Source organism: Equus caballus, chromosome 27 (genome assembly GCF_041296265.1).
Source record: "Equus caballus isolate H_3958 breed thoroughbred chromosome 27, TB-T2T, whole genome shotgun sequence".
Classification (NCBI taxonomy): Eukaryota; Metazoa; Chordata; class Mammalia; order Perissodactyla; family Equidae; genus Equus; species Equus caballus.
This window is the reverse complement of record NC_091710.1, coordinates 27,192,884-27,215,172: the sequence shown is the minus strand read 5'-3', so window position 1 is coordinate 27,215,172 and position 22,289 is coordinate 27,192,884. Positions and strand designations below refer to the sequence as shown.

General features: G+C 40.7%; 1 protein-coding gene across 9 annotated transcripts in view; it reads left to right on the top strand.

The window, feature by feature from the left end:
* Positions 1 to 22,289, top strand: part of UNC5D (unc-5 netrin receptor D) — a 490,573-nt gene that overhangs the window by 399,770 nt on the left and 68,514 nt on the right. For 6 of the 9 annotated variants that reach the window (XM_023630501.2, XM_070253543.1, XM_070253542.1 and 3 more), the window contains 3 exons: positions 2,663 to 2,695; positions 17,945 to 18,130; positions 21,620 to 21,997. In XM_023630501.2, coding sequence (XP_023486269.2) covers positions 2,663 to 2,695; positions 17,945 to 18,130; positions 21,620 to 21,997 — 597 coding nt within the window. The remainder of the gene's footprint in view (positions 1 to 2,662; positions 2,696 to 17,944; positions 18,131 to 21,619; positions 21,998 to 22,289) is intronic. The other 3 variants (XM_023630502.2, XM_023630496.2, XM_070253540.1) reach the window with 1 other exon arrangement.

Sequence of the window (22,289 nt, the reverse complement as noted above, 5' to 3'; positions counted from 1 at the left end):
CTTTGGGTGTTCTTCTGCAGATTTATAGTGGGTGAAAGCTAGGGAGCCCATAGGGGTCTTCTGGTTCCTGCTCGTCTTTCTACATATCAGGAAAGTGAAGTTTTAACTTGCCATCAGTCTCAGAAAGCGGAGGCCAGGACTAGACACAAGATTCTTAATTTTTGCCCTTAAAGCACGCCTGAAATTCACTAGACTTTCTGATTTGGAGGTGTGACATGTCTCCAAGCAGTAGCACAGTCATTTTTTTACTCTGAACAAATGATGATGATCCTATTCATAATATGTTGAAATTATAATTTCATTTATTAGCTACCATTTACTGATGCTGAACTCGTGCTAGCCCTTTGCTATTGGCTTTATATTTATCATGTATAATCCAAGTACCAAGTTTCAAGGACATTATTATTCCCATTTTACTGTGGAGAGCACTGAGGTGACAGATAGAATGAAGACAGTTCGAGATTTAAATCCAGTTCTGGCCCTGAGAGTCTGCACTGCTCCCACAACACCACACTGCCAATGACGATGACACCAGAGCTGTGTCAGAGTGGGGAACACCCCACTCCTCTGCCCTGAGTGCCCTGTGACCCAGATCTCTGTCTCAGGACCTCAGCCCTGTTCAGCCCCATTCACTCTTTCTTCCTTTCTCACTGTATCCGGGAGAACTCTACCACCCCAATTTTTTCACAGCCTGTCTGTATTCAATTTATCTTCCTGGGGAATGGTTATATATCTCACCTGTTTTTAATAGAGTTTCATTTTGCTACCTGGCATAATCTCCATTCCAGTGGTTTAGAAGGAAGAAAATACTGTTAAGCTCAGCCAGAGTTCTAAACAGATGTTCTGCACGTCTCTTTGTGTCATTCTAGCAATGCATCACTTTCAGATGTCTTAGCCTTAGCCTGCCAGCCTCGCTGTGCCCCTGCCAAATGCTCTCAGATAGCATGCAATAAGCAAAACCTGAAGTTAGGTTAAAACCCCCAAAGTTGTTTTATTCTAATTCTTGAGTGCATTAGCATCTGGACTTGGGAGGTGCCACCTGCTCTGAGGAAAACTAGTGGCAGTGAATCTGTGCAGTAAGGGTGACGCAGCGTTGTCTGTGTAAAAATCGGAATATGATCATATCAACTTGAACAACTTATTTTTGGGAGGATTTTTTCATTTTAAAGAAGGATTTGCCAGAAATTACCCTTTCCCACTTAACTTTTCCATTGTATAAAAAAAGAAAAAAAAGAAAAGAAAAAAGGTGGCCCATTGGCAAGACTGATTTGCACACAACTTTGAAAAGCTACTTCCATAACAAATCAGATAGCAAAACACACAAGGGCTGAATTCAAAGTACACTCTCAGGGTTTTCTGTCAAAATTGGTCTTAAGTGCAGGAGCAGGTTGGGGTGAGTGATATTCTGTGAAGGATTCGGAATACAGCCGTGTCTGTCTGCCTGGGAGGGGTCACGATGCAGTCAGTCAGATAATATTTATGAAGTTCTCAAATGTGTCCTCTGCTAGATTTGATTCAGTTAAAATCATAATCCAAAATGACAGTGTCTCACCCTGCTTGGTTCGCCTTCAGGCAAATGAAGGAAGGGGACTGTACTAGGTGACCTTTCAAGGTCCCCCTACCATAGTGTGACTCTGTGAATGATTAGCAACAGTCTCAGGGCTTGCAGGCTGACAGTGTTCAGTCTAAGTCTTATGAAGGGACTTATAAGAGGGATAATACACCATGCAAACCTTCTGGAATCTTGACATGGTGTCTAAAGTGTAGTCGTCCCAGATTTCTGCATGGTGGTGGAGTTGTGTGGGCTGGGACAAGGCCCGGGCTGGGGGAATGGGGAGCGGAGGGACGGTGGTATAAGACATAGTAAGCCGCAGGCGCCATGTCTCAAAGTGACTTGTAAGATTACTTGGTGATGGGAGACCAGACAGGAGAGGGTGGTTGGAGGACAACAGGAGAATTGACAAAAATGTCTCAATCTGAGCTCTGGCTCCTATGGCCCTGCTTAAGGAAGAGGCTGAATGTCTTTTCTCTTTAGCCATCTCATCTGACCACTGCACTGCTCAATACCATGATTACAGAATGACACCTTTCCATTAAGAGAGATCGTACCCATTTTAACAGATAAGAGACATGATACCCAAAAGTATGATTTCTTAAAAACAAACCTTCAGTATGCTCACAGTATTGTACCCATAACAAGAATGGATAAATGGCATACTTTGGAACTTTTTATCCTGGCTATAACTGCAAACCAATGCGGAAGCCCTTTAAATATTTATTCACTGGTTCATTTTTCTATCATCATATATAGTGAAATAACATCCCTTACCTGAGCAGTCTTCCAGCTGTATATAAAAAAGGGATAGGCTGCAAGCTCACTGCTCTCTTCGTGCTGATAAGAATCTAGCAAATGCAACAGAGAGAAACTCTAGTAAGCCTGAGGGAACATAAAAAGAATGAAGCAACCCATCCTCAAAAAAACATTGCAAAGGAGAAAAAAATTAGGATGAGAAGGAAAAATACAGACAACATAATCCATATTGTCTGCAAAAACAGAAAAGACATTTCATGGTTAGAAGTAGACATAAAGTGCTATAGGAAATATATCTGCTCCGTGTAAATTTATTAAATGCAACTTTCTTTTTCTCTTTCTTTCTTTTAGATAAAAAACCTCTTCATGAAATAAAACCCCAAAGTAAGTTATTTTTCCTCTTGTGAATATAATTTTTCTCATATTTGTTGCCTTACTGTTGTATTTGTTTAGGAGCCAAATGGAATTGAAGTTTGTAAGAAAGATCCGGGGATTTCAGGGCTTCTCCTCACGGGGTTTGGAGTCACATATCAGAGGTTGAAATCGAAAAGAAATATGCACGCCCCTCCCCTCCCTCAGAATAAAAGTAAATCTCTCCTCTTGATTCCGCCTGCCTGTAAGTCCATTTCTCTGCAAATGTCATCTAGGATTCTTATTTCTGAGGAGATTTATAGCATTAAAATTAATAAATATTTGTCAGTACACGCTTTCATGAGAGCAGCCTTGGGAAACAGGCTGACACCAAGCTTCTCCACCTCGGAGGAGGGGGTGGCTGAGAGGCAAACCATGAAATCCACGGCAACTGGAGAATTTAGGAAACGGTATTCCACAGTGAAACCATCAGGAACTAAAAATTTGGGTGTCGGTGCTGGCTTGAGCTCTCTGTACATAGCCTTGCTTCCTGCAGAGACCTTTGCATTATCTCCACCTTATGCATACAGTGGATTTGGGAAAAGCAACACAGCTTGAATTGTTGGCAGCTCAGCCTTTGACCCAGTAGTTTTCAGCCTTGCCTGGACTTTAGAGCCACCTGGAGGTGGATTTTTTTTTTTTTAAATCCCAATTCCCAGGCTGTACCCCCAGACCAATAGAATCTGAATGGGCGTGGCTTAGAATCCAGGAATTCCTAATTTTAAAGATCATCAGGTGATTTCAACGTGCAGCTTGGTTTGAGGACCACTGTCTTAGAAAAATGTTTCTCAAAAGGTGAATCAGCGACCACGTGCATCAGAATCTTGGGGTGTGGTGGGAGCTTGTTTAATATGCCCCACCTCAGAATAGATCAAATGAACTAGAAATTCTGCTGCAGGGGTGGGAGGGAGGGTGGCTCCAGAGCATCTCCATGTTAATAAGTCCCCCAAATGGTTCTCAAGCATTCAGAAATATGTAAAGAAAACTAGGGAAACCTCAAGATGGAAAGGTGTCAGCAATACCGCTCTTGGCAAAAGGAGAGTTAGACAACTGCCTGGCTGGTTTGGTTTGTAAAGCTTGTGGAAGATGTCCCTGGCCAGTATCTCCTACAGTGGGATAAGATGAATGGCTTCTGATCTTTTAAATCCTGGTGTTTAAAATTCAAGTAGCTTGGGAGGGTTAATAGCTCTTATTAGCTAATGTCTTTGAAAGAATTAAGACCCTGTGACAATAGACAGAAATAGGTACCTTCGGACCTAGTACCTGGGGATCAGGAGACATGAGAGAAAGATCTAGTAAGGCTGTTATGTTCATACTTCATTATGCTGCTTCAGGCAGGTTTTCATATAAAGATGCCATCACAGGCAGAGTCCGAGAACTTTGCAGAGCAACAAACTTTCTTAACTTCTCTTCCCTATCTGCTGTCCTTACAGTCATTACTGGTTCTTAGGTAGTGGTCCTCTGATATCTTGCATACTTCATTTTGAACTCACAGGAAGATCGAAGGTGGGGAAACCTGGCTGTGTGTATGTGTATATGCATGTGCATGTTGAGGGAGAGAGTAAAAAACAGGTCATTGAATATTTGCCTTGTGCCTGGGTCAAGACCTCAGGATGACAGCTGGAGTAAGTGTACTTTCAATTGCCTCCTGGTCATAGAGCCCATGCCATCCACTGGTTCTCGTGTGTAACGCCAGCAAGAGCATGGCTATCCGTGTAGTGGCCAATGAGAGAGTTACTTAGAAATGCACATGTGCTTTTTAAAAATTAATTTCATGCTTAGTTTGTGAGTCCTGTATCATTCTAATTTGGTTACATCAGTACTTCCAGCCATAAACCCCACAGTAGCTATTTCTAGTCCTCAGGGATTTCTGAATTAGTTTTTGCTTGGGGATCTCGCTCCTGAACACCATGCTTAATTGCTGGATACTGCAATGGAATTGCTTAAACTGTTTTAATTTGTGATTTCCTAAAAATAAACTCTTCACAGAACCAATGTGATTGCTAAAGTCTCCCCGAGGAATCTAATCGGGGTTCTGTAAGTTGCGTGGTTAGGAGTGCATTATACAAATTCAGGCTGTGGTTGTTCAGTGAAAGAGGGGCTTAGTTTAAGACGACATGAATCATTACTGATGCAAAATCAAAGTCAATTATGAAGATAATTGAGAAACAACCTGCTCCTATATATAGCTGTACACATGATCCTCCGCAAGGCCTGGTGGATAGAAAACATCACTCAGAGCCTTGCACGCAGTCCTCTGTGAGCAGGCGGGCCGAGGAGCCAACTTTGGGTTGCAGGGAGGTGTAAAAAGAAAGTGAAGTCTTAAGGTATCTGTTGGCAAATCATAATGACAAACTGGGGAAAATATGTGCACGGCGTAGCTCATGAAAGCACTTATTGTAAATGAGATAATTTAATCAATTACGTTTCCTAATGTACTAAACCGAATGTTTCATTTTCTGCTTCTGCACATCTTAAATTATCTTCAGGTGCTTTATGAGATTTAATCATAGTTAATAGAAACTTCATTACCATCAAATGTGCTTTCAATAAATGTTGTGTAACAATGTCAGGAGGTGCAGTAAAATATAGTAGATTCTGAATGGCAAACACGCACCCCCAGAGTCAGACTGAGAAATGGTTGTGTTCAGACAATGAGACTTCTTGTGGAATGTGGCTTTCTGAAAAGCTGTGAGCTCCTAAGAAGTGGCTAATTGAGCAGGTTCACCTTAGGGATGAAAAGAACTTACCCTTCCCCTAGAAAATAACTCAGAACCACACAGTCTCTCTTCCTCTCCTTTCCACATAGTCATTTCATACCTAATAGAGATGCATGCTAAGCACAAATCCAATAGTTTTAGAGTAAGCTACCATCAGGACATCTCCAGTTGAAAATCTCCTGAAAACCTTAATCTCAATTTTTTCAAAATTGAATTTATCCTTGTCTGTCCCTGTTCTCAATACAGTTCTGTCCCATCTTCTCTAGTTCAGTGAATACTATACCATCAACTTAATTCTAGGTCTGAAAATTGGAGAGCTGCCTAGGACTCTCTCCCCTCGTCCTCCCCCTTCTGCTTAATACCCAATAAATCATTGCAATCTGACTATTTTACCACCTAAATAGATCTCAAGTTCATCAGCCTCTCTCCATTTTCACTCTATTCCTGTCTTCCCTTTATTCATTCAACGCTTATTTATTGAGTGCTCACCATGTGCTAGGAAATGTTCTAGGTGGTGGAAAATCAACACTGAGCAAAACAGAAACAGTTTCTGCTTCCACAAAGCTCACAGTCTAAGTGAGCGGAAATGGAAACAGACCAGAAAATATGTAGTGCTCAGTGCCATGGAGATAGTAGTAAGTGTTGTGAAGTGAAATGAAGCTGGGTAAGGGGCTCGGGCAGGGTTGGAGGGAGTGCTGCATTTTTGTAGAAGGTGTTCAGAGGTCTCTGTGATAAAGTTACGTTTCACAAGAGACTTGAAGAAAAGCAAGGAAACAAACATTCTGGATATCTGGGGGGCGAGCATGCCAGCAAAGGGAACAGCAGGATGCAAAGGCTGTGAGGTGGGAGCTTCCTTGGGGTATCAGGAGCAGTAAGGAGGCCAGGGTATCTGGAGCAGCGTGGCAAAGGGAGTAGCTAAGATCAGAGATGTGGGGCAAGGGGGTAACTGCCAAGTGCGTTATAGGCCATTGTAATGACTTTGAACTTTGCTGCAAGCAAGATGGGAAGCCATTGAAGGTTTTTATTCATAGTGACATGAACTAATATTTTCAAGGATAAACTCTGCCTGCTGTGTTGAGTTTAAACATATCGGGAACCAGAGCAGAAGCAAGGAGCCCTGTTACAATGATCTTTTGTAACAATAATCTATTACAATAATCTAGGCTATTACAATACCTAAGTTCAAGATGGCTGTGGCTTGAGCCAGAGAGATAACATCGGAAATTGTAAAAACAAGTTGTATTCTGGATATCTTTTGAAGGCAGAGTCAAAAAGATTTGCTGATGGGTTGAACATATAGTATGAGAGAAAGAAAAGTATTATGGGTGATTCCAAAATTTTGGCTACGCAGTTAGAAGGATGGAGTTGCCATTACTGATTTGGGGAAAACTTGGTCTAGCAAATCTGGAGGGCAAATAAAGCATTCGGTGTTACAAATGCTAAGTTTGAGATACCCATTAAACGTCTAAATGGAGAAGTTGAGTAGGCAATTGAAAATACGAGTCTGGAGGACAGAGGAGTGTCCTGGCTGGTGACATAAATCTGGGGCTTGTCAGTGTCCAGATGATATTTAAAGCCTTTAGGTTGAATGAGATCACCAGATAATGAGTGTGAATAGAAAAGGGAAGAGATCTGAAGACCAAACGCTGAAGGACATCAACATTTAGATGTAAAGAAGGTCAGAAATCACCACAGAGGAGACAGAAAAGTAATAGCCAGTATAGTAAGAGAAAAACCAGATGAAAAGAAAATGGTATCCCAGAAGAAAAGTTTAAAAAGTTCAGGCCATCTTCATTCCAAACCAGGATTTCTACAGTTGCAGCCCTGTATACAGTCTTGCCCTATATCAATTTATCTGATCTTTCTAAAACATGAATTCTGGTCACATCGCCTCCATGTTTAAACCTCTTCAATAGCTCACCATTATTTTTCAGGTAAAGCCCAAAGTACTTAACATACATGATCTGGTCTCAGCTTTCTTTTCTTAATCACATCAGCTTCTCTCAATCAGCTTAATCATTGCATCTTTTACTTCCAATATTCTTCAGCCAAACAAAGCATCTTAGTTTTGAATAGCCTATTCCCATTGGGCATAGAGTACCTTATACATTCTGTTACTTCTGCCTGAAAACTCTTTCCCTCCACCTAATACTTAACCTGTTTAACTTATTCTTCCTTCAGGTCTCTGCTTAGGTGTTACTTCTGCAAGGCCTTCACCAAACCCCGCCACTCGCCCCAACCGAGTCTGGGTTAGTTACCCCTGTAATTTGACAAGTATCAAACTATTTCCCTATTTCATCGTCCTTATACTAGCCTGGATTCCCTTCCTGATAGACATAATCTCTTCCTTCTGCTAGACAGTATAGAGTCTTATTCATCCTTATACCACATTTACCACTGTGCCTAGTATGTATTAGATGTTCAATAAATATTTGTCAAGTTATAGTCTTACATCTTCCTGCTAACTCCTCACTGGGCCTTTTATTGTTAAGTTGAAAATTAAGATTTTTGCTTCTATGCATTCATTTTTACTCATTCATGCAGTAGCTATTACATGTAATACATACTTACTACAATTATTCTGTATAAATAGTCTTGGCCCAGTGAAACATGAAGGAAAAATAAATATTTCTTTCCCACAACTTCAGTACAAGGTAGGAGATGATAAACGATTTGAGAAAAGAGGAAGTAAGGAAACAATGTTTAATAATCATCTATTCTGTGCCAGGTATTAGGTTAGAGCCCAAAATGTATGTTTCCCAGAATCATTTCCATCAAAGAATGGCCCGAATGTGTCCTTAAAGTCTGAAAACCAGGAATGCTCTTCTCCCCACTAACACACGTTCCATTCTACATCTTTTCCCAAAATGCTCTGCCTTCATCTGTAGTGGAATAATATGGAGTCTGGGAATCCCTATCCTTTATGATCTTCACAGAGTTAGGGAGTCCCTCAGAAGATGTGTGGTCTACACTGGCATTTTGAACATTTCTTTCAGGCTGTGTAGACTTGAATAACACCTTGAACCCATAGAACTGACTGTGAATTTGGGCCATACTTTTAAACTCTCAACAGACTTCTGGGCTCTTCTAAACTAACATTAGGCTAATGGCATCAATGCTAATCTTCTAGCCATGCTTTAAAACACAATTCTTTTCCTATTTTTCCCATCATTTTTCTTCATCTCCTGCTGATTGTATTCAATTACATAAATATAGCACTTTCCACAAATTACATGACTTGCTTTGTCCTTCAGAATGATTCCTACTATGAATCAATTCAACCCGTATATATGTGCAACATTTGTAATTTTATTACCACTTTGAATTTTTTTATTATCTAATTTTTATCCCGTCATAGGTGTATACCTTTTCTTACTACCTTTTGCAATGATGTCATTGACTCTGCCCTCAATGGACGTGATGGGATTTTGTTCATGAAATACCTCAAAACTAAGCACAGACATGGTGAATAAGTGATGAACCAGTATGTTCTCCAGCATCAGGATAACCCAGGGTACAGGCTCCATCTCTCCACCTGTTAGTATATTCAAAGTTTAGAGAGTTTATACTTCTCAGAATAGGAAAGTAAATAAAGTGAAGTCATTTTCTCAAGGGCCAGAGTTCAAATCCTGTTCTCTTTGACTTTATCCCCAATTTTAACTTGGTCTTCCTATCCAAAGGGAAAAAAACACAGTTCTTTTGCAATCCAAAGGTAGAGTTACCAGGTAAAATAGAGGACCCCTACTTAAATTTGAATTTCAGATAAACAAGGAATACATTTTTAGCATAAGCATGTCCCAAATATTGCATAGGAACGACTTGTACTAAAATTAGCCATTGTTGATCTGAAGTTCAAATTTAATTGTGTCATATTTTTATTTGCTAAGTCTGGTAATTTTTGTTAAAAGGAGGAATAAAATGTGTCTGAATGTGCACTATCAAGAAATATTTTATAAAGTAGATTACCTTTATCGCCAATCTTGGAAGAATGGTTAGAATTGAAACAGATATGGGAGAGAAGAGCCTTTCTGTAAGAGCAAAAAGCTGAACAAAAAGAAAAAAAGCCAGTCTGCTGAAGAACAAGGTCGACTTGAACAAAAAATTGAGGAATCAGGTTTGGCCAGAGAGTAGGGTCCATATGGATGAGAAAAATGCAAAAGCAGTTGAAAAATGGGATGAGGCAAAGCATAAAGTGTCTTGAGCTGTAAGATAAGTCCCTGTTGGAGTGGACTCAATACCTACTAGAGAGTCATTGAAAGGTATTGGAGTGGCAGTACCAGACTGTGTTTGGAACGAATAATCCACATGTAAAATGGTTCAGATTGATCAAAGACTGGAGGCATGGATACTATGTCAGATGAGACTGTCCAAAGTAGGTGTCAGCTGGAGTGCCTCCTATTGAAACTGAAACATGAGAGGCCCTTGAAATACAATCAGCAAGGTGTGTGAGTGGTTTGGGGAAAGAGTCAATGGAAACAGAATGAAGAATGAGTCTGTGATCTCAAGCCTGGTCACTGGTGGTGTCATTACAAGACAAAGAGAATTCAAGAGAAGGAAATATTTGAAGAGATGAGGGTGATGAATCTGTAAATCAGGTGACAAATTTGAGATGTTAGCACAACATGCAAGTGATTTTGTCCACGGAGCTGGGAGAAAATAGAGGATGAGATCTTCAGAGAAGAGATGAGGCCGGAGATCTTGATTTGAGACTGTTCGGCATCGAGGGAATAGTTAGCACTATCTGTGTGTGAGTGATCATCCAATTAGATGAGCAGAGAGAAAGAAAAGAGGGCCGAGACCTGAACTCTAAAACTCGTTTATAGAATGGGGAGAATGAAGTGTAGTTACTAAACAATAAGAAGGGAGGAGGCAGGAGAATCAAATTTAAAGGCTTTTTTTTTTTTCTGGAAGGAGGGTTAGCTATTCTTGTCCACTGCTGCAGAGCAGAGGTAAAGAATAAGACAGAGAACATTACTGCTGATGCAGTGGCTGTCAGCAGCCTTCAAGAGGGAACATGGTTTGTGCAAAAGACAGACTTTAAAGAGGGAAGCAACAGTAGGAGCAATCAAATGACAGAGAAATAGTGGACTAGTTAAATTATCATGCAGCCTGGCGATGGGCCAGGCAGATGTAAAAAGAAATAAAATAGGTCTGTAGGTTCTGGTAAGGAAAGATCTATGAGATATTGTACATGAAAAGAAAAGCGAAGTACAGTAAAGGAAGTGTAATCTGGAGACTTTAGGGTAAAGAAAGAAAAAACAAATGAAGGACATTTAAATTTTTGGTTTTTTCCTGAAAGTTCTCAAAGATACTATCCAGAGTGTTTACTTTTGGAGAAGGGATGGTCGGAGGATAAGTTTCCTCTTCGCACAGTGTAATTTTTCATGCTTCCTAAAACATTTTCTCATCTTACACATGTACTCTATTTATTCTTTTATTTTAACAGAGACAGGGGTTAACTGGTTAGGGAAATCATGGAACATATGTTAAGAAATGTTTAATGTTAAAAAATGCTTAAAGTTCTTTTAAACCAAGCTGAGAACTCTGTGGATGTAAAAACACCTGTACTCTGAACAGCTTATCAGAGAGTAAGCTGGGGTAAGAATTTGGGGAGAGATGATTAGAGAGACTACACTGTGTTTGTAGGCAGAGGGCAAGGCTGAGGTGTGGAGGGAAGGTTTGAAGATGCAGGACTAAAAGGGAATAATGAATGAGGCCAGGTCCCCCAAGAGGCAGGAGAAGGCGGGATCAGAGATGGCCTGACACAGAGGAGGAGCAGCTCTTCAGGGAACAGAGGAAAGGAAAGGAAAAATGCATGAAGGAGCAGAGGAATTTTGAGTTGTAGGGGAGTGAGCTGACACGGGATGGCCTCTGTTTTTTCAACTAGAAAGAAGGGCAGGTGAGAAGGAGGAGTCTGGAAGAAAGGAAACAAAGTTCAGAGTAACTGTTTTGATGAAAAATGTTATTTGGTCATAGGCCATGAATAAAATCATTATTCAGCTGCAGGGAAGGCCCAGGAGAGTTTGCATAGCATCGGTTTTTTGGTGATACCAGCCAGTATGGTTTGTGACTTCCTCCAGTGGGGCAAGTTAACCTGGGCGCAGGCGCACAGAGAGCAGAGAGGAGAGGCAGGGAAGCCACAGTGTAAGGGTTAAGCCACTTAGGAGTAAAGACAGATGTGTGTCCAAACCCTGGCTTCATCGTTTTCTAATTATGAAGCCTTGAGTAAGGTTCTACTTTATCTGAACCTACGTCATCATATGTGAAAGAGGAAATAAAATTCCTACATCAAACAGATTTGGTTGTGAGGGTGAATGTGGTCAGATCTGTAGTTCTCAGAGAACCGAGCACAAGCTTAGTGCTCAGTTACTGGATCACCTTTTCATTGAGAGGTAGTGAGGCAGTGTGATCAGAAGGACTGAGGTAAAGTCTGGATAGGGAAAGATGGGCCAGGTCATCAATTCTAGAGCCAGACCGCCTGGAGTTGAACCTCAGCTCTGCTACTTACCAACCCTGAGGCTTTGGGCCAAGCTAGGGATTTTTTTTGCCTCAGTTTACACATCTAAATGGAGACATTTTTATAGTGTTGTTGGAAGGATTAAAATGAGGTAGTAAGGGAAAGTACTAGAACAGTGCCTGGCATATAAGAAGTGCTATTTAAGAATGTGCTATTGTTGTTATTAATTGCAACAATGAAACAACAATCACCATCATAACAATAATGAGGTTTTTAAGGATGGGTGATTGGAAACGCCGAGTTGTTGACTGCTTAAGGCGTTGTGAGAGTCGGAGTGATGCAAATATAATTGGAATTGCTCGCTGTGGTTGACCCTAGCTGATCACTTAAAAGCTATTTTATGGTGTGTTAAAGAAAAAAATGTTCCTTCTCGATGACAGCAAGTATAAACAACTCTAACAATAACTTCTGTTGTATCCTGTTTCAGCATGCAATTGCATATTTTGGCCCATCACGCTGTGTCCACGGCACTGCCTGCACCGGGGCCCAGCGCTGGTCCCTGGATGGCTGTTTCCTGGCTTCTATGGGAGTCCAGCGCAGCTGCTGGCTCTTTAGTCTTTGATTTGATTTCCCTCTCTCAGTCCCCTGTTTGTGAATATTTATTGTGTGGATTCCTTAGGAATTCACTGTCTCTTATATGAACCAATTCAAGCTGTTTTTTGTTTTTGTTTTTTTCTGAATTGGGAGCAACGTTCATTCTACAATATCTAATAGGAGATAAAACAGAATATCATATATTTTGAAAGGCATTTGCTAAGCTCCTTTATTAATTCTGTGTTGCTCTCAAGTCCAGTAAAATAGATTCTAATGTGATATATAGTTAAGCTCGTAACACAGGAATTGAGTTAAATTTCCATCAGTAAGTGGCATCAATATGTCTTTCAGATGGGAGTCATGTGAAGAGAAAGGTAAACTTAGTAAACAGCCCTTCTATTTAGTCCTTTGGGGACACTGTCTACTATAAATGACTAGGTATGAGTATAATTCATAAAGCCGTTGAACTTGTTAATCCCTATTCCTTGAACTCTGAGGTTCAAAGGGGCTATGAAAGGTCATTTAGCCCTTCTCACCAGCTTTGACCAAAAAAATAAAATAACTGTAGACTATGGTAAAGTCATGCTGTTTTTTTAGAGACTTTCTGAAAGGAGATCTCACAATCTCCCTCAGAAATACAATGCGGTTTTTTAACAACCCTCATTGTAGAAAAGGTCATTTTAATATCTAACCAGAATCCCAACTGCTATAATAAAAGGCCATGTCCTCCTTTTCAGGCCTTCTTAGAGATGGTGAAGTGTTGGTTACTAGCTTCATCATAAATGAAGGGTCTTTGGGTACCTACTGTGGGTCTATTGTCTTCCTATAACACTCCTTCATGCATTAAAGATCACCTCCAAGTCATTTTACAGCTCTCTTTTCTCCAGGCCAAATGAACCCATAAACATTTCTTCTCCAGGGTCCTAGTTTCCAGCTCTCCATTCATCTTTGCTGCCTTTCTCTGCAAAGATCCCGCACTCCTTCCAGCAATGAACAGATTCCGAAATAGTTTCTGACTAATTTGGAATACCAGAGATTTCTCAGTCCTCAGGTTGTTTGTTTTTGCTGTAGTTTGCTCTAACCTGTAGATTGTACATGACAATTTTTTCTACCACATGTTGGGTCCTTCCAAGCTTTGCCTAAGGTCTTTGTGACTCTTGGAGAGAGGAAACTAGGGATGAAAACACAGGCAATACATCAATAACACATTGACATGGAAAGTTTCATTTATGAAACAGAAAGTCAGAGAAAAGTCCTCTGTGGCCACAAAAAGCAGAACAGCCTGATCAGTCACAGGGTATCAAAGCTTTTGTTCAAAATCTCTTGGGGGCCAGCCCAGTGACATAGTAGTTAAGTTCACGTGCTCCACTTCAGCAGCCCTGGTTCATGGGTTCGAATCCTGGGCATGGACCTACACACTGCTCATCAAGCCATGCTATGACTGTGTCCCACAGGCAAAATAGAGGAAGATTGGCACAGATGTTAGCTTAGGGACAATCTTCCTCAAGCAAAATGAGGCAGATTGGCAACAGGTGTTGTTAGCTCAGGGCCAATGTTCCTCACCAAAAAAAAACTCACTTGGAGCCAACAAACCAGCACCATGTTTGTACGAGAGTGAGCAGACAGTTATAAACATAGATGTATATAAATGTAAACGAAATGAGAGTCCCCACAGCAGGGGTTCTAAAATCAACCTCAGACTATGATTTCTTTAATACTTCTCTTCCCACAGTTTGAGGCTGGGCAAGCAATCAATAAAGAGTTGAGCACAATAATTTGCAAATTTCTGTGGGAAACTATAAAGCTATTATTGCTTTTGAAGAGTTTAAAGCAGTTAGGGAGAATTCATTGGCATTCAGATAATTAACAATAAAATGAACCATCCAAAATGAGTTCTAGGAACCATAAGTGATATGAGAATTTAGAAGACCATAGGTTGGCACAGTTGGTTAGATTGGCGGGACAGAGTCACTTTCTTATGGGAGGAGACCTTGAGCTGGCGCCTGACAGATGGATAGATAGAGATGGGTAGGGGCCTAGAAGCCTAGTGCAGTTGGGGGTTGTATTACAATGACCTTTCACAAGGTACAGAGGGCCTTTCCTCAGCAGGCATCTACCTAGAAGATAAATACATTACAGTTGAATTTGGGGTGTACAACAGTGCAGCAAAGGAGAACATGAGAACATGTTCAGACATGGAGAAAGCTGTCAGGCCCTGGGAGGTGCCTGCACCATGTGGTCATGTTGCTAGAGCAACTTCTCTGAGAAGGAGTGGCTGTGGCGTCTGAAGTTCTGGCAGGAGCTGAGTGTGTGCTTGTGTGCGTGCACACAGACATGCATGAGCTGATTCTGCAGAGGCACCCCTCCAAGTGCCCGTGTGCTCACAGACACACATATATCCACCTTTCTCCCTTTGCCCATGAAATTGTAGTGGAAAATGAGGAGCTAAACTTCAGATTCTTCTGGGGCCAGTCCTGAACACACGTGAAAAGCAAATTGATTATGCTTGTAAGCACACAGAAATCCTTATAGGGAAGACTACTCTTCTCTCCTGGAAGGACAGATTAGAAAGCGGTGGGGCAAAGGAAAAAAAAAAAAAAGAGAGAAAAGAATGAAGTGAAGTAAAAGCAGATAGAAAAGAGAAGAGCAAAAACAGAAGAGAAAGAAGAAAGAAGCACTGTGACCGACTTTAGAAGAATTTGAGCTGTGGGTAAGGATGTCTGATTAAATCTCTTGAGATATACACCTGTGGCTTTGAGTACTTGTGTCTACTTATGTAGCTGCACCTAAAATACCAGGATCTCATCACTGCCTTATATTTTACTACTTTTAGACAAGAAACAGCAGAGAATACGGACCGTGTGTTAATTCATCCAGGCATCCTCATCTCCATTGCATGGTTGGCCGTCAACAAATGTTTGTTGAATTAATGAAATTATCTGATCCTGACCGTCCTAATTCCCAGGACAGATTGTTCTTGTCCACTTTGCTTGTCTTTCTGTAGGTGTCCATTGACTTCTGTCTTTTAGATCAGACTGTCTCACCAAGTGCCAGGGTGAGCCTTCTAAGTACACGATGCTCTCCATACAGGTCTCTCTCCCGTCTTTCACCACCCTGTCCCAAAGTCCCTGTACTCATTTTTAAAAATGCTATAATTCATTATTTCATTCTCTTGACTTAAGTCATATAGATTCCTCAAATATTCCTGGGAGAGGAAACACATTGAGCCGTATCAAACATTTATATCTCAGTCTGAAGGCATTTGCAAGATCCTTTGCTAAAACCAGGATTTGTATCTGGAGGAAGAATGAGAATCCTGGTTATATGGGTAACGAGAGTGGAAACATAAAGAGCAAGATGAGAATCCACTGGAACAAAGACACTTTGTTTCAGGATGTTCATGTCCACTGCTGTCTATTTTCCCCATAAGTATTTTGCCCTGATCATCCTCTTGGCTTCTGGTTCTTCCTATTTTAGTACCTGGGAAGTTAAGGATGTCTTTGTCTCTACTTTGCCAACTCAGCAACAGAGCAGCTGCATTGAGTACACTGCCAGGCTGTTTCTCTGTATGTGCTCAGTTGCTAAGCAGGTGTGTTCTCCCCAGATACACGTTTTAAGATGATAGTGTCATCAGTCATCAGTGCCCAAGGAACTAGAGGGGAGTGGGGGAAAAGGCTAATTGGTTTCAATCCAAAATTCTCTCTCTGCTCCTGGTACCCTGGCTTGCTGCATCTGTTGTGTTCTGTGTCCTCTCTCTGCCCCAGGTATAATTATTTCCTCCAAGGAACTTAGTTGAGGAGAGGGAGGGTGAGGCATAAGTGGGATGATAGCTGCCCTCCTTTTTCCTCCATATAACATAGGCAGACATTGGAACTTTGGGATTGGCATCAATCATCAGGCACATGGTTCTGGGTGGTCAGAGAAGACCATCACGATACCTCCATCCCCATCCCTCTCCCATTTGGACCATCGTGAAGTTGAAACTAAAGCCTAAATCACACCCTGTTTCTCAGCAACTCCTAGGCTGCTGTGATTATTAAAAGTGTCTGGTAATCCTCTGACCTTTCAGATACTGTTCTTTTGGGTGGTTATGCTCTCCCTTGCATATTATTTTTATGTGTTTACCGCCCTATTACTAAACTGGTTCTGCATGATTTCCTTGTTCACTCTTTAATTTGGTAGCACCTTATTTTAAGGTCCACTAACTTTGTTGAAAATGGATTCATTTCACTTGTGTGGTTAGTTCCTTATTTGATAACATAAATACCATATTAGGGTACAGTGAATGCATTACAAGTGCTGTGAAATTACAAGGTAAATATATGATGGGTTTATCTTATCCTGTAAGCCCAATACGGGTGACACAATAATTACTTTGGGACCTATTAAGTGTACTTACCACATAATCTGTAGGAAGAATAATTATGTAGTTAGCACTTGCAACCTTCCATTTCCATACGCTTTCCAAGATTATACCTCTTTTAGGATTATGTGGTCTTTGATAAATCTCATATGGAACTGCAGTAGCCATTATGAATTTCTTCAGGAATGAAGCACACCCAAGGTACATCTAGCCAAAAAGTTGGAAAGCAGCTACCATATATCTTTGGGGATGGGGAGACACCCACATTCTAAATTCAAACTAACGCTTTTATTTTTGCTTTGCCCATGCATTCAATAGGATGGAGTAGGAGAGGTATGGGAGAAACAGCATGTGCCCTTTTAGATACCAGTCCTCTTCCACAAAAAAAGTATTAAGTCCAGCATTTAATGGTGCTAGAAAACATTTACCATGGACATTAGAGCACATAGGACAAATACCTCCATGTCTCACAACAGAAATCCTCTCATCATGATTATAAATACCCTAAGCTGTCGTGGTCAATGTTCTCTTATACTGAATGATTTGTGCCAAAACTAAAATTCATATTTGTGAGCTCTGGTCTTTTCTCTCTTGACTCATAGACCGTGTATTATCTTCTCATCCTAGACCCTCTCTGTGAATGCATGTGCCCCAGGTCATATACAAGCAGAGCTGTTCACCCATACTTTGTCATTGTATGTGGATCTCATGTCCTCCTTCAAATAAAAATAAAATATAAAAAATGTTTTGCAGGCAAATACGACTCCCTAAAACAAGTAAATTAAGGATTTATCTGTTTTTTACTTGAAAAACATTATATTCTTTGCAAAATTGATTCTCTTCAAGATTCTATTATATGGTAAGATACGTTAATGCAGTTCAATATTTGACTAGAGTCTCTTTGATTTATACAAGGTATTTTAGAAACATGATTATTGTGTGAAATAGAGTACAACTTGTGGCTAGCTACATATATCATTTTCTCTGAGCAGTAGATCCTATAATCCATAGCATTTCATTTTGTATCCTAGAGTGCTTTTGGCTCTATGCCCATGTTGGCCATTTACGATTTCTCTTGTGTCTTTCAGGCATTGAGAATGCCAGTGACATTGCTTTGTACTCGGGCTTGGGTGCTGCAGTCGTGGCTGTTGCAGTCCTGGTCATTGGCGTCACCCTTTATAGACGGAGCCAGAGTGACTATGGCGTGGACGTCATTGACTCTTCTGCATTGACAGGTGGCTTCCAGACCTTCAACTTCAAAACAGTCCGTCAAGGTCAGCGGCGTAGGTCCCCCCAACACCTCATCCTCAGGACTGTAGACTACGCTCACACACAGCCCCCAGTGTTCTTTGGCCCTGTGTGAAGGTAGCTCTTGGTACTGGGAGCCACTACCATATTATCTTCACATATCAGGAAATCAAGATTGATGGAGTAGTCTGCTTAAGTCCTTGGCTACTGTGAGGACAAATGCATCTGAATTTTCCATTAGCAACACTTAAAATGAGGCATTTCTATCTTTGATATGTAGTGAGCTTAAAAACTTATTTTGTCTCAGATTATCCAACTTTCTATTTTAACAGACCTGCTTTAAGGATGTATAATTTATTTAACTAAAATACCGCTTATTCAAGGCTGAGGACCAACTACTATACCACAACGTCCCAGACATATTTAGTACAGTATTTATTAGGTGGAGTTAGTTATGTTACTTCTATTTTAAATAAGTAAAGGGACGTTAGAGGATGTATGATGGGTCAGTAAGCCAGGGAAAAGATGAAATTCCCAGCCTAAACGACTCTCAGCTGTTGCCAAGTCAAAGCAATCTTTTGTTGTGTGGGAAGGAAAATCTATCATGTCAAACTATAGCAATACTCATTTTCAAAACAGAGAGTCATTTAATTCTCTTATACGAACTGAATCTATTACTGATTCGAGATGGAGATGAGATATACATGGCTCTTATTTTAGAAAAAATGAAACCGTCTCTCTTCAGAGGATGAAGTTTTCTACCTTGACTCTCATCATCAACATCATCACCTTCATTTCTGTTTATCACATGTCAGTAGCACCTGTAGCACAGGACAAGAAGCAGTTTCACAGCTTGGCAGTGATTGAGTAGAGACGGTTCCGAGCGGAATCCCAAGCATGCTAGAAATTGGGAGATGACAGGAGAGACAAAATTCTATACCATTTGCCGCTCATTTCTGGGCACCAAATTTTCAGTTCTGAGTCTAAGTCCACTCAGCCTCAGATAAGGACACATCCCCTCAATTTGGGTATATAGCTTAGTACATATGTTTAATTAGTAATAAATCCAGGGAAGAACTGATCTTGATACTACATAAGAAACTAGAAATATATTTCCACCAAAGAATAATTTATCAATGTCTTAGACCATAACACTTGAAAATAAAGGAAACATAGTAGTGTGAGAGTTTCATGTACAAATCCAGAGGCTTTGAAGTCAGAAAGATTTGAGTCCAAAATTGTACATGATCTAGTTAATCAATTATTCTCTCTCAGTGTCCATTTTTACAGCTGTAAAATGGGGATACTGACATCTACCTCAAAGGTTCTTGTGAGGAGGAATTTACCTGCAATAACATCGGTTATAAACCCTTGGCTTATGGAAGGTACTCAATAAATGTAGTAAATATCATTCTAGAAAATTTCTACAACTTTTACTTTAGCACAGGATGCTAATGCGTTCCTTAGAGCACCAGGCAGCAGGTGAGAGGGTGGTTCCCTGGTCTAAACATCTGAAGAATGCTGACTTGCATAAGGTTAAACACATCTCCTTCCCTTTGAGCTTCTCAGAGCTTATGTGTAGTGCAAATCTCTAAGAGAATATGTAGCCTTTCCAAACTTATTTTACCATTTGCTTTTTTAAAACTTTTGACCAAGAATCCCACATAACTAGTGATATAAGCAAAACCCTGTATTAAAATTCTACTCTGCCCTATACTCATTATGATGGTACACCTCGGAATGATGCGCATATGGCTTGCACCTCCACTGTTGTAGAGATATCCCATCTTGAGTAAATATACCTGGAGCCCCAGGAAGGTGAACAGCAAGACTTTTAAATAGAAAGACCCTCAGAGTAGACCAGGAACTTCAAAAGGATTTCCAAAGAGAAACTTTGGGTAATTGGGTGATTTTCCCCGATCAAACTGGAATCAAGTTGGCAGCCAACTATCTTGAGCTGGGGACTCTATGATATGTACCTACTATTATAATGGGGCATTTTCTACTTAAGTGTTTGAGTTAGGCTTAAGTCTAACTCTGGGAAATGTTTTTGCTTCTTGGCTTCACATAAGCTAGGAGGGTCTTTCAACAGTAGCCAAAAATTAAACTTCAGAAAATGAGAGCTTGAGATAAAATAGCCATGAGACTCAGGGATATGATTTTTCAGGTCTCAGTGGAAACTCCTGTTCCCAACTCTTTTCAGAGGTTAGATGGTTCTTAAGTCCTACTCCTTGCCTGAGAAGACCATAAACAAGAGCAAGACTGGACCCGGTAAAATTCAATGCAGTTCTATTGAAAAGCCCAGCTCCATGATTGTGCCTGTGTCTTGGCACAAGAGCCTGAAGCATGAGAAAAGGCATCATCAAGGAGCCTTTAGATTTGCAAGCTTATTTCATCTGATTTTAAACCTCCTCCTCTGATTTTGGATTCTTAGAGCATCCGAACAAGAGGCAGGAAAAGGCAGAGTTATAGATTTCCCGCTGGCATTGCTACAAATTATGAAAATGGAAAAACAATAGAGGCTAATACAATATGGCCTAGAAATGCAACATTTTCAAAAATATCATACTTTAAACATTTTTGTCAGGCCCCAAAGGAAAATTGTTTAATATGGTTTGGGTTTCAATTTGAGATGTCATATTGACGGACTGATATGGGTGGGAGGTTTGGGACTGAGGGTTATTTTGTTATTTACTAATAAATGAGATTACTTCATCACAAGAAAATATCACAGCATTTCTTTTTAATATTTGGCTTAGAAAAAATTGGTAAGCCCCAACAGATGAGAAAGTTCAATTTCTCATGTTTTTGCAAAGATTGTTTTTTTCATTTGTTTTGAGACAGAAAGGAAGCCATTCTAAGATCCTCCCCACGTAGAACCGAAGTCTTTCCCTGTCCCCATATGGGGCCTCCTTCCCCTCTCAGAGTGACATATGTGTTATTAGAGCAAATTGGCTACTCAGGCATGGAGCGATCCATGAGGTCCCCTGAACTTTTTGCTCTGAGGACACGTCATTTCCTCCCCTAGCTCCAGAAACTTCCCAGAATTCCACGTGAGATGTGCTGGCACCGATGCAGCTTCGGTTATAAACAGCACTACCTAGTCACCATGCTCTGTCATCTCTTGCCATTTAAAATGAACAGATGTTATTTTTGCTCCAAACTGGATTGCAAAACGTCTTTCTTCCTTTTTTTTTTCCTTTAAGCTTCTCTTTGCCAGTTAAAATAATCACGTAAACAATAATACCTGAGTTAGTTGCCTGATGGAGAACTAGAAATACTTATTTTGAAAAGACAGCATGTAAGGGACTCTGGAAAGTGAAGGATTTTGGTCAGCAGCATTCAGAGAATCTCCCGATTCCAAGGCTCTGGTCACTAATGACCAGCCTATGGGAGCCGCTGTGGGTACTCAGCTGGGAAGCACACAGTTGTTGTGCAGTTAGTACAAGCAGATGTAAAGGACTAACAGTGATGCCTTTTAGTTTCTGAGTGACAGATCAATTTTCTTTTACCAGGTAACTCCCTGCTCCTGAATTCCTCCATGCAGCCAGACTTAACAGTGAGCCGAACATATAGTGGGCCCATCTGTCTGCAGGACCCTCTAGACAAGGAACTCATGACAGAGTCCTCACTCTTTAACCCCCTGTCGGACATCAAAGTCAAAGTTCAGAGCTCCTTCATGGTTTCCCTAGGAGTGTCTGAGAGAGCTGAGTACCATGGCAAGAATCATTCTGGGACTTTTCCCCATGGAAACAATCGCAGCTTTAGTACAATGCATCCCAGAAATAAAACGCCCTACATCCAAAATCTGTCATCGCTGCCCACAAGAACAGAACTGAGGACCACTGGTGTCTTTGGCCATTTGGGAGGACGCTTAGTAATGCCAAATACAGGTGGGTGGTAAGTGTGCGTTTGCGTATTTTCTAGTATTTGTTTAAACATTTTATATTTACACAATTACATTCCATAAGATCCATTTTTAAGATGTTTACCATCCTCATGTCAGAGTTACAAACACTGTGGCTCCAGAAGTCTACTTGATTTACACAGCAAACCAGAACCAGTGCTGAGATTAGATTTTGCTATCTTCATCTCGGCAGGACTGAACACTCCATCTGATGCCCTGTTATAGTTGACAGCCATATCTGCTCAAAAGATTTGGGTGGTCTTTAGAGTTTAAGCCCC